This window comes from Geospiza fortis, unplaced genomic scaffold (assembly GCF_000277835.1).
Source record: "Geospiza fortis unplaced genomic scaffold, GeoFor_1.0 scaffold23, whole genome shotgun sequence".
NCBI classification, from domain to species: Eukaryota; Metazoa; Chordata; class Aves; order Passeriformes; family Thraupidae; genus Geospiza; species Geospiza fortis.
Window position 1 is genome coordinate 7318422 of NW_005054303.1, and position 11271 is coordinate 7329692.

Below are 11271 nucleotides of genomic sequence, written 5' to 3' on the forward strand. Positions count from 1 at the left end.
TGAGTAAGCATACTCTTGTGTAAAGTCCAGAGTTCAGGATATTTAAGGCTTGGACTGTGCACTTGTCTGGCCTTGACCCTTTCAGTGAAGCCCTTCAGCATTTTCACAATGTGAATAATGATAGTGATCTCTGAAAGATAAGACTGGCCAAGAACACTAAAACTGTTAATATTTAATGAGTCATGTTGAAATGAATGTGCAGAAGTTTTCTTTTATTATTCTTGTCAGTGGAGCTTAATAATGGGAAGCAGGAGTTGCAGTTCTATTTCTGACTCGTGGCAGTTTGTCCATAAATGCACTGTGTCCATTAAGTCCTCTGCCTTTATCTCAATTGACTGATTTGTAGTATGTCCCAAAATATGTTTCATAGCTCTCTTCCTTCTGAAGGTTAATAAAATTCACAAAGTTTTAAGAAAACAAATTATAACTTTGCATAGTTATGAAACTTTCAAATATATTTTTCCTTTTTTTTTTTTGTGGAGAAATTATGCTCAGAAGGAGTGCTTTAGGGATTTAAATTGTGCTGTTTACTTTCACAGCTATAATGTGCAGAATGTGTGCAGGGAGTGTAAGCTAGAAGCAGCTTGCTGTACATCAGAATATCTAAAATGTCATGCTAACAACATAGGCAGAATTTAAAATTAAAAATGGCATGGCTCTTTCAACGAGCAGGCTTTGTAGCTACTGTTGTTGCACAGCCTTGCTCCCTTGGTGCTGAGCATTATGTAATTGATCTGGCTGTGGTTTTCCTCACTGGTCTCATCCATGCATGGCAGAAAACCTAGTAATCTGTAAATCGTGTGGGGGAAAGAGCAGGTTAGAGACTGTCCCTTGTCATTTGATATTTGAGTGCCCCTGCATGTGCCATATATTAGTTTTATTTTCTACCATGATGCCTAGCTATGAAGAAAGAACTCTCCAGAGTGTCTTAAAAGACATCTTCTATTAAAGAGGGAAAGAGTTAAGCAAAATGCAGACAGTAGATCTCGCAGCTGGAGGCAAAAGCAATATCCATGGATGTCTCTCATGCTTTAATTGGAAGAAAAGCATGAGAGTGTGGGGTTTAGTTTCCCTTGTAAGAGTGTTTTGTAGAAGAGTGGTTGTGGAGGCTGAATGGAAAAGAAGATATGTGGAAAGTGCAAAAATCTAACAGAGCTATGACAAATGTTTGACACGTGCCTGGAGAAACAAATGAGTGTAATGCTTATGTTTTCTGTAGAATTCCCTAAAGGTCATAATTTTCCCTGTGAGGAAACAGAAGTTGATACTGAACAAGGTCAGGCAGCCCATTGTGGTGCTGAAAGTGTGTGTGGGGGCCTCCTGTGCAAGATTTAATTTGAGAAAAAGAAGCAGGTCAGACAATGGACATGGCATCAAATTAGGCTCCCTACAGAAAGTGATCTGGTATGATCTTGAGTTCTTTCTGGTGCTAGGCAAAAAGGGCTCAGTTTAGGAGAGCTTTTACAACCTCTCCATGGAACAAATTCCCCCTGAGAAAAGGAATTCTGGGGAAAAGAAACAACTGAAAACTTAATTGTAAATTCAGAAATGTGTTGTTGGCTAAGGACTGCAGAAGATCTGGCACTCTGGAGTGTTTCAGGACTGGCTCCCTGTAAATGCATCATCTCTTGAGTTTTACTGAAGTAAAAAGGTTTCTGAAGTTAGATTTTGCTTGATTTATTTGGGCCCATGTCCAGACCAGCTTGGCCTATATTTTGGCCTCATGAGTAGGTGGCTGGCATGCCACCAAGTGTATTGTTTGTTCTGCAAGAAGCACGTAGGGATTGATGAGTGTTTCTGTTGTGCTCTTTGCCTGGACCTGTCCAGGAGCCCAAGCAGAGCATGTGAAAGGGGCTGCCCAGTTGGCTTTCTGTAAAGAACTGACTGTTCTTTATAGGAGCTGAGGATGACTATGACTTGAATTCATATTCATAGTCTACAGTTTGATAGTGATGTTTTGTTTTGCCTAAATTGCCCTATGCTTTCAAATAGATCCTTACCCTTTCCCTTTTAGAAAAAAAAAACCCAAAACAACAAACAAAATCAAACCCAGCAAGCTGTTTGATACTGCACTTGCAAGTTGTCTGTGGTGTTCCAACTCCAGAAATAACCTTGTTTTAATGTCAGGCAAAGCCATTCTTGCATTCAAGCACAGAGGGGTTGTAATTAAGCTTTGTGCACTGTTACCTGACAAGAGATGCTTTTTAAGTGTGAACCACACACATCATTATTAGTGCAGTTGGCTGGTTGCCCATCAAAGCACTGATTATTTTCTACAACAGCTACTCCAGTTCCTCTGCTTTCAGTTTCCTGTTATCTCACATGGACATCAACAGTCCCTTTGCCAAATTTCTTAGTAAAATCATCGCCCTCCAGACTCACAGGAAGAGGATTTATCAGCACTACAGCAGTTAATTGCTTTAGGTAGCATATGCCACTGTCCTTTGAACAGTGGAGGTGCGGGAAGGTTGCACACACTGTCAAAGTGAACCAGTTTGAAAGTGGCTTTGTCTTGGTGCAGAAGTTAAGACAATTAGTAACAGATTCAGTATCTTGGATCTGCTTATCAAAATGTCTCACAAATGTGCTACTGAGGTATTTTGAGAAATGCTATACTTCATTTTTTTATATGCCTTGCTTAGCTTGGCCTTTTTGGGTGCAGTTACTCGTTGAGTGTAGTGCTTAACAGCAGTTAGCTGCTTGAACACACAATTCCTGAGTAAATTTGTCCTTTGTATCTCATTCTCTTTCATGTATGTTTCCCAGAGGAGCTCCTTCAGCCAGATCTGTTGCAGGAGTAATTATTTCATCAGGATTTAATGTATATCTTGATTGCACTTTGAAGACATTCTCTTGAGGAGTTTTTATAATTTCAACAAGGGATCATAGCATGTAAACAAGAAAATAAACATTATCTTTCATATTAATCAACAAGACAATTAAATAATAAGCAGGATTGTTAATTGGTACTTGGAGATAGATGCTAATGACTGTCTTGAGTTCCACAATGACAGTGCCAACAGGTAGAGGCTCTTTTCTGCACAGTAAAGCTGCATATAATTTAGGAGGCATTACAGCCTTAATGTGCAGCTGCAACCACAGTGAAGCTGTGCAACTGTGTTCCTGGTGTCCTATTTCAGCATATGTTTTCCTACTGAATGAAGTATGAGCAAGGGGATTTGAGATTTAGGCAGTTAAATCAGTTCTCATTGCCACCAAACTCTTGAGGTTCTGTATAAACCCATGCTTGTGGTGTTTTGCTTCACTGTGGGATGCAGTTCCTGCTGGTTTCAGGATGCAGTAGGAGTCAAAAGCTGCTTCTTTCCTCAAAGCCAAAAGTCCAGCTTGTTCCTCAAAAGACAGTGTCTTTGGGCTCCCTCTGAGTTTGGAACTAGAGCCTCATTTTTTCATCACACGAATCTTTGTCTTTTTCTAAATACTGTAGTGTTTATAGAGGGAGAAGGAAGCATGTAGGGGGTCTGCATCTGTAGAAGCTGAAATAAAAAGGTTCAGGAGTTTAACACACACACAAATTTTGGAATATATAGAAAAGGACTGGGAATTTTGGAGATCTGTATTGAGGGTCCTGCTGTTGTACTAACTAGCTGTCTAATTTTAACTCTAAGTATTCAAGTGTCCAGTTTTACTCCTCAGACACAGCCAGTTCTTTGTACTGTTGCTCACTTGAAGTCAATAGTGCAGCTGGAAGAAACTGTGCAGCCCTTTTGCTCTTGGTATTAATATTTTCATTTAATCTTGGTGTTAATTTCTCACCTACAATGAATATAAGCAAAGGAGCAGTTTCCCTCTCTGATCAGTTTACTAAGCTGACTAAGCCTGAGGCTGCCTGACAATGATGACAAGAGGCATGCCAAGGTTGGGGTTCTAGATTTATCCTTAATTCATTATGACAGCAAAACACTGCCTTGGTTTCTCCATGGGTCTGTTGCATAGAATGCTTCACAGATGTTAGCACGAGTTTGATCTCACTGAAAAGTACTTGGAGATCCTGGGCTGAAAGACCTGATGAAAACATAAAATAGTCATTTTATAAAGATACTTATTAATTTGTTTGAAGTGACAAGCCCTTATACTGCAAGCATGAAGCAGAATAGTGGTTTGTCCCCAAAAGACCTGCTGGCATCAGCAGTGTGGTCTCAGCAGGTCCCCAGATGCTGGCAGTGGGACACCCTGTGCTTTTGCTGCCCTAACAGCCATTCAAAGTACTGATATAAGGTAACAATTTGGATGCTTTAATGATATTTATCTGTGGAGGGACTGTCTACTGACAGTCTCAGGGTCAGATTACAAGTGTCCTTTTCAGATGGTAAAGCTCTCCTTGACTTTGAGAGAACTGAGATTTCACCCTCCTTGCCATGCCCAGCTGCCCAGCATGTGCTTGCCAACATATGTATTTTATTCTGCTTAAAATAATCACTCTGCAGGGTGAATTTTATTTTCTCATGTGGATTTTGATGTAGGAAAGAGTTTCTGTTTTGGTTTCCTGCTATATTGTTTGGTGCTGCTGATGGGGAATAGCAGAAAAACCAGATTATGTTCCTATTTTTACTCACAAGGAAGAATGTTACAATTTTAATTGTATGTTCTAATTTTTGCTCCTTCTTCATCTTTTATGTTTTGAAATTCTTCATTTCAAAAGCAGGATCATTATCATTCAGCACATTAAAGCGTGTCTTGTTAATAGCTTTCCATTTTAATGCAAAAGAATGGAATTGGGGAGGCAAAACCAATCTGTCTTGAAGGAAATTTCCTGTTATCCAAGGATTTTTCTATGCAGCCAACAGGAGAGGATCTTGAGCTTGGCTGACTTGGAGTGCTATCCTCTGCCTTGAGTAACTTGTAGAGTACAAAGAACCACTTTCATAATGTTATTACCAGCAAAGTCCATCTGGTTCTGCCAGTGACAAGGGGATTTTGTTCAGATTTTTATTACATCAGTGAGATGCTAGTTTTTTAGGATTCAGATGTCAGGCTGTTGGGGGAAAGAAAGACAAGTTAGATTATAATTGACATTTTGTTGGTGATATTTTGCCAGTAATTTTTCTACCCATATTTCCTTTATTAGTGTCCTGATGGCTTGTCCTTCTGAAATCAGATTAGAATGCAATGACTTGATTTGTTAAGCAGGCAGCGATGACAATGAGCATCTGTTTGTCTGGTTCAATTTCCTGTTAACACCTAAGTAACATTGTCCTTTCTTGCTATTACTTTTATACAGAGCAGCACAGAAGCTCAACCTGTCTTCGAAGAGAAAGAAATACCATCCACCCCTGCCACACACGCACGACTTCTCTATTTATGCTACTAACTTTAGTGGCATCCTGCAGCTCTGTCCTCCCCCAGCACCACCATGCCTTCTGAGAGCTGTGTCCAAAATCAAGGACAACCCTGGCATTGGGAAGGTAACTTTGGATTTCAATATTTTAAAATATTTTTCTAGACAAATTTTAACTGGGCTTGAAGCTTCCAGCCTAGAACAGAGCTGGATTGACTCAAGAAAAGAGTCTGGGGATAGAGAGGGAGCCTCATCCACTTGGATGTGCTTGAGTGCTGTTACCTCCTGTGGACTTTGCAAAGAGTAAGAGACAAAATTTCTTTTGACATCCAAACCCAGTGCCCACACAGGCTTCAGTTGTGGAGGAAGTCTCTGTGTTGCCAGCAGGACTCAGGCACTGGTGCTGTCCTCTGCTGAGGTTAAGCGGATATGCTGAGGGGCCTTTGTTTCCCTCTGCTTCACACGTCATTGTAAGAGTATGGAAATGGAGTAGCAGTCTCACCAACTTAGGAAATGCAGCACCTTTGAAATGAAGAATTTGGGCTAAGTTTATCTAAAATTAATTAAAATACAACCCAATTACTTGGAGCTTTATTCATATTTATAGCTGTTTAATCACCCACACAACAGAGTCTGAATACTTATTTACATAGGGTACAAGAGAGTAGTGTTTGAAGATAGAATTGAAGTATGTAGTGTGCACAGGAGAGCTAAAATATGCACCTAGAGTAACTGTACAAATCAGCATTAACATAAAGAGTTTGTCAGCTTAAGTACCTGGAGCTGACACTTGCTCACAGAGAATACTCTGTATTTCCTAACTGAATTTGTGCTTAATGGGAAATAAAGGAGAAATTTGGGCTATTTTACGAAGGTGAAAAGTCACAGAGTAAAATGGATTGGGTTTTTTCCTCCTGCTTTTCCAGTGTCTTAGAAAAGAGAATGTAATGATGGAATACAGTAAACCTGGCACAGTAATTTAGACATGCCCAGGTAGAGGAGGGTTTGCTAAGGAATGTCCTTTCCTATGTATGATTTTTAACAAAACCCATTTCTTGTCCCTGTTTTGGTTTTTTTTTCTGTGTGACTCAGTACTTGGCACCAGGAATAACAGGGAGCATTGGCATTTCTGAGGCACTTTGCCTTAAGGAGATCTTTAAAGTATGATTGTATTTCCTTGTGGCTGCTGCTCAATAAAACTGTCTCTGCACTTCTGTGCCTAGAGCTGTGTGAAGCCAAGAGACCACAGCCTTTTTCCTGTGCTTTGAGGGCAGCTGGGGGAACTTCCCAGCATGACTTGTACCTCATGGAAAGCACTGGTTTATCTGGTGTCTTCAAACAGATTAACAAAGTCTGTGATCAAGCGCATGATTCCAGAGGGCAGGGGATGATATGCCTCGGGTCATGGGTTCTACTTGTTTTCATTAGTGACTAGAGTGGAGAAATTTCCAAGGGAAAAGTTCCACTAGAAGTCCAAGGATATGGCAGGAGCCAGATCAGCTCAGCTGTGGGAGCTTCTCCTCCAGCACAGGATATGTCTGTCTGTTGACCCTCAAAATGTCTGTTACTTAGCTCTTGGCTGAAAACATGAAAAACATAGAATCACAGAATATCCTGAGTTGGAAGGAATCTACAAGGATCATAGAATGTTGAAGATTCTGTTTTTTGTGATTCTTGGGGATGGTTCCCTGCAGGGCCAGGAGTTGGACTCAATGATCCTTGTGGGTCCCTTCCAGCTCAGCATATTCTGTGAATCTGTGAGGGTTCCAGCTGTGTCCTCACCAAGTACTTGTTGACCGCAATTTGGAAGAATCCTGTGCTCTGCTGGAGAGGATAAGAGCTCTCTGTTAATTGAATCAGCCCTTTTGCTCTTGAGTTGAGATTTAGAGCATCCAAATGGTGATGGGGTAGGCTAATTACCAGTTTCAATGCTCCTCAAAACCCAAAGTAGCCATCTCTGAAACACAGTGTAGTGCAGTACCTACTAAATGTCTCTTAACCCATTCCTCTTTTGCAACTTTATAAATATCAGTGTTTGCCTTAAAAAACCCCTCCAGCAATACAGCTTTTTCTAAAACTTATGAGTCAGCACAGATGAAATTTCATGAGTCTGAATTCTTAGAACTTGTGATCCAAGGAGAAGTGTCACTCCTCTATAGGTGTTCTTTAGTACTAAAAATTCATAGTTTCACCTTTTCTGAGCAATGCCAAACAGCTTTTGGTAGCATTCAGCTCACTATGCATTAGCACTCTCCATTATTTCCTACTCATTGGCTTCTGCTGATCAAGATTTACTCAGCTGGTGTCTCATGATGAGGGTGACAGGAATAAAGCAATTACTTTTCTTCCTCACTGCTTTAAGTATCACAGCAATGGAGAGGACAGTCAGTAAACACTGGAAATTGTGCTGTGGTCCTCTGTTAACATCAATCTCTCTTCTAACAGCTTTTTACTTTAAATTCCTCCTGGTTATCATTTTCCTCACCTTCTTCTTGCAGCCTGTCCAATAATGAATATAAGATACACATATGGAACAGAATCAGTGATGAATTCTGGAGTCACTTTTTCCTACCACAGCATCTGTGGCTGTGGTTGGTACTCAGCTGTGGTTTGGATGATCATTCCCCTGTCATCAGTGTCCCTCACTATCACTGTGTGGTTACAGTGGGTTAAACAGCTGGTGGGGCAGCCTTTTCCTCCCTCACCTCTGAGGAGAAGTTGTTTTGTGAGAATGAAAAATAGAAGTAACAAACTGGAAACCCTTGCAGTGTCCAGGATGCTTCAATGAAAGGAATGTGCCTCCCTTTATGAAAAAAATGAGGAGATGAATGATATGCCAACTGTGCCAAAATACTATTTATTCTACATGAGTAGTGCCTGAATACTACAGTGACTAATTATTGTTTGTACTGACACATTCTGTGCAGTCCCATTTCTCATAAATACACTGGAAGCTTAGAGTAAAATACATGTTGAAGCATTTACAATGGCAAATATGACTGGCTTTCTATATTGTCTCTGCAATGGTAATTCTTAACATTTTTTCCATTCAGTTGGTACTCAGGGTTGGTTCAATACGTTTTAAGAGACACAGAAACAACAAGGAAAATGTGATATAATTTTTGGGGCTAACAGAGAAATAAAGAGTTATTCTGAACTGTGTGATGGGACAGTTGAATCTAAGGACCTGATTGAAAGCAGCATCTGGACTGTCTTGTGTTCTGCTGTGGTGTCAAGAACTGAACAGGTCCTGCCAATGGTTGTGAGACCTTGTCTTGAACATTTGAGCACACACTTGGGGAAAGGAAGAGGCTTGAGCTCTTGCTTTTCATAAGCCTCATGGCTGCAGCAAGTGCAGTTACTGTGCATTGTGAGCACTGCTGGGCAAGGCAGGAATGTGGAGAGATTGTGATGGCCAGTTCTTGCACTCAGTTATTGATTATTTGAGCCCAAGATCTAAATTTATTCTTAATTTTACATCTTCATCTCCATGCTTATCATCCAGTTCTTCTGTGGTGAAATTGCTATACAGCTTTTATGGTTGAATAAATTTGTTATTAGAGACTTAGTGCAGCAGAGAGCCCTTAAATATCTTTTGCAATTTGTATTTATAATATCTCACTGTTTCAAATAGTCTTCTGGAAGGTAGAAAATACATGTCCTATTAATTTCTGTTACATTTCAGAAATACCAATTTTTTCTGCTTATAATAATTTCAGCAGCAGTGTGTGGACTTGTCCTGTGATACAAATCTTTAATTAAGCCTTTTGCTTAATTTTCTTTAGTAGGATTGCAAAAGGTTATACACTCTCACAGGTGCTTGCTGGGGTTGTCAACATGCAGGAATACCAAGCAGGGAAAAGTTGAAAAAAAAGCAACAATTTAGAACAGCAGGTCTGCCTTGGACCTGTGTTTCATATAATCAACAGTAATCAAACTCCTGCACAAAGGAAGATCCCACTATCAATTCAAACTGGATACTGAAAGGAATTTTGCACACTAGCTGATAAATGTTACGTAGCAAAATTCATACCTTTCTCTTGAATGTGCCAAAAGCATCAGAGTCCAAACCATTTAGTTGAATCCTACTTAAAAGGCAATGATCCAGTGCACTATGATTCTTGTAACTGAATCATTTTTGTGGTCTCTCTGGGTGTTATTAAATTTAATGTCAGAATAGTAGGAAAGACGTCTGAAAGCCATTTAATATTGTCACTGGAAAGAAGTTAGATTATACTCAATTTCTGACATTAATGTGCTACTTAAGATAATTTATCATATTGTGGTATTAAGAAAGACATCCTTTTTACAGTGGCTGCTGTATAGCATTCTAATGGGCTATTTTTCTTTAGCATGGTGGGAAGCCTTTTTCATGCAAAATGTTATTTTCTGGGGTTCTATTCAGCTCATGCTTTATAATACTGCATCACTTACAACAGCAACTTTAAGTGCTTGTCTCTTCCAAGGATTCTGTCAATTTTTTTAATGTTAGAATGACAGAATGCTCCTATGTGATACAATTGAAGTGGAGCATTTAAAAAGAGCCTGAATTGTCAGACATGTTTCTTGGACAGGTATATGCATACTGCTCTCCATTTATGAGTTTTAGACATTTACTTCCATTTATGCTTTACTAAGCCATAGCTAAGGTACTGCTAATATGATTTACTGATTGTGCAGGGTTGTCTTAAGCGTGCTGTGTGTCTCATTCACTGGTTCTAACAGTGGTTTGATGATGGATAACAAATAGGTACTTAATTTTGTCATCTTTACTGCTCCTTGTTCCCTAATGACTGAAGCACCATTTCTGATGTAAGCCATGGATCACAGTAAGCACTTGCTTATCCATGTAGGTACCACTGCATCATCCAAGGTACTTGCATCCCTGCCAAAACACCTTGAACTGCTTAAACAAAATGTGGAAAAGTGAGATAGAAATACATAAGTTCTTGTACTTTGTTTTCACCTTGAAAAAATGAAATCATTTTCCTTCATGTTTTCTGAGAGTATAGAATAAATTCTTTTGTAGCAGAGTACTACATGGAAGTGATTTTTTTTTTAATTTTTGTTTTAGGTTCTCCCAGGGGAGCTAGATGCTCTATGCTAGTGTGGCAATTTCGCATATAAATTTGCCATCCATTGGTAGTGGCAGTATATGAAAGGCTTGTTAGAACCACCCACAGTAAAACAATTTATCAAGGGTTATATATCTGTCAGTTACAATTAAATCCATGAAAAATATTGGCTCTGAACTAGGACTTCTGTAATTTGATTTACATTGTAGTTGAAAAAGAAGTGATTTCATTGGAAAATGGTCTTTATTCAACAGAATCTGAATTCTTTGTAATTTCTTGGTGAGAAAGCTTAATTCAGAGTGGTGGGTGTCTTAATGTAGTTATTTAATTAACCTGCTGTTATACGCCATTTTGTGAACATTGGACAAAATTAACTTCCTGGCTTCACAATGCTTGTCAAGGATACATGTTTCTAGGGAATATTTAGTGTCCATTCAAATTTGTTATAATGACATTTATTGCTAAAGACCAAATTGCTTGTTCATTTAGGGATTATGATACCACTGTAATATAGAATATGACCAGCGTTTTAAAAATGGATTCCAGTGTAGTGCCAGCACCTTCCCAAAATACAGAGTTGATTCTAGTAAAAAAGGCTTGAGCACATGCATTTTAAAATTTTACATGCTTTTTAATCCATTCCTTTTCATTTTTTCCTTCTCATTATGTCTAATATGAAACTTGACAACTCTATATGCATCAGATGCTAACAAAGCATCACTACAAAAACATAAACACTGCACATCCATTGATTTTGAAGGAGGTACCATATGTTACAGTTATGCCTGTGCTAACATACTTGCCTGGGTCAGGACCCTAATTTCCTCAACATTCAAAATGCCATGGAATCAAGTCATTACCTAGTGAATTAGTGGAGTCTTCTCCTTCTCCTTGTCTTTC

General features: G+C 39.2%; 1 protein-coding gene across 1 annotated transcript in view; it reads left to right on the forward strand.

The window, feature by feature from the left end:
* KIF26A (kinesin family member 26A) overlaps positions 1–11271 on the forward strand; it is a 96195-nt gene that overhangs the window by 62667 nt on the left and 22257 nt on the right. The window contains exon 4 of the mRNA XM_031066189.1: positions 5240–5423. Within this exon, the coding sequence (XP_030922049.1) occupies positions 5240–5423 (184 nt within the window). The remainder of the gene's footprint in view (positions 1–5239; positions 5424–11271) is intronic.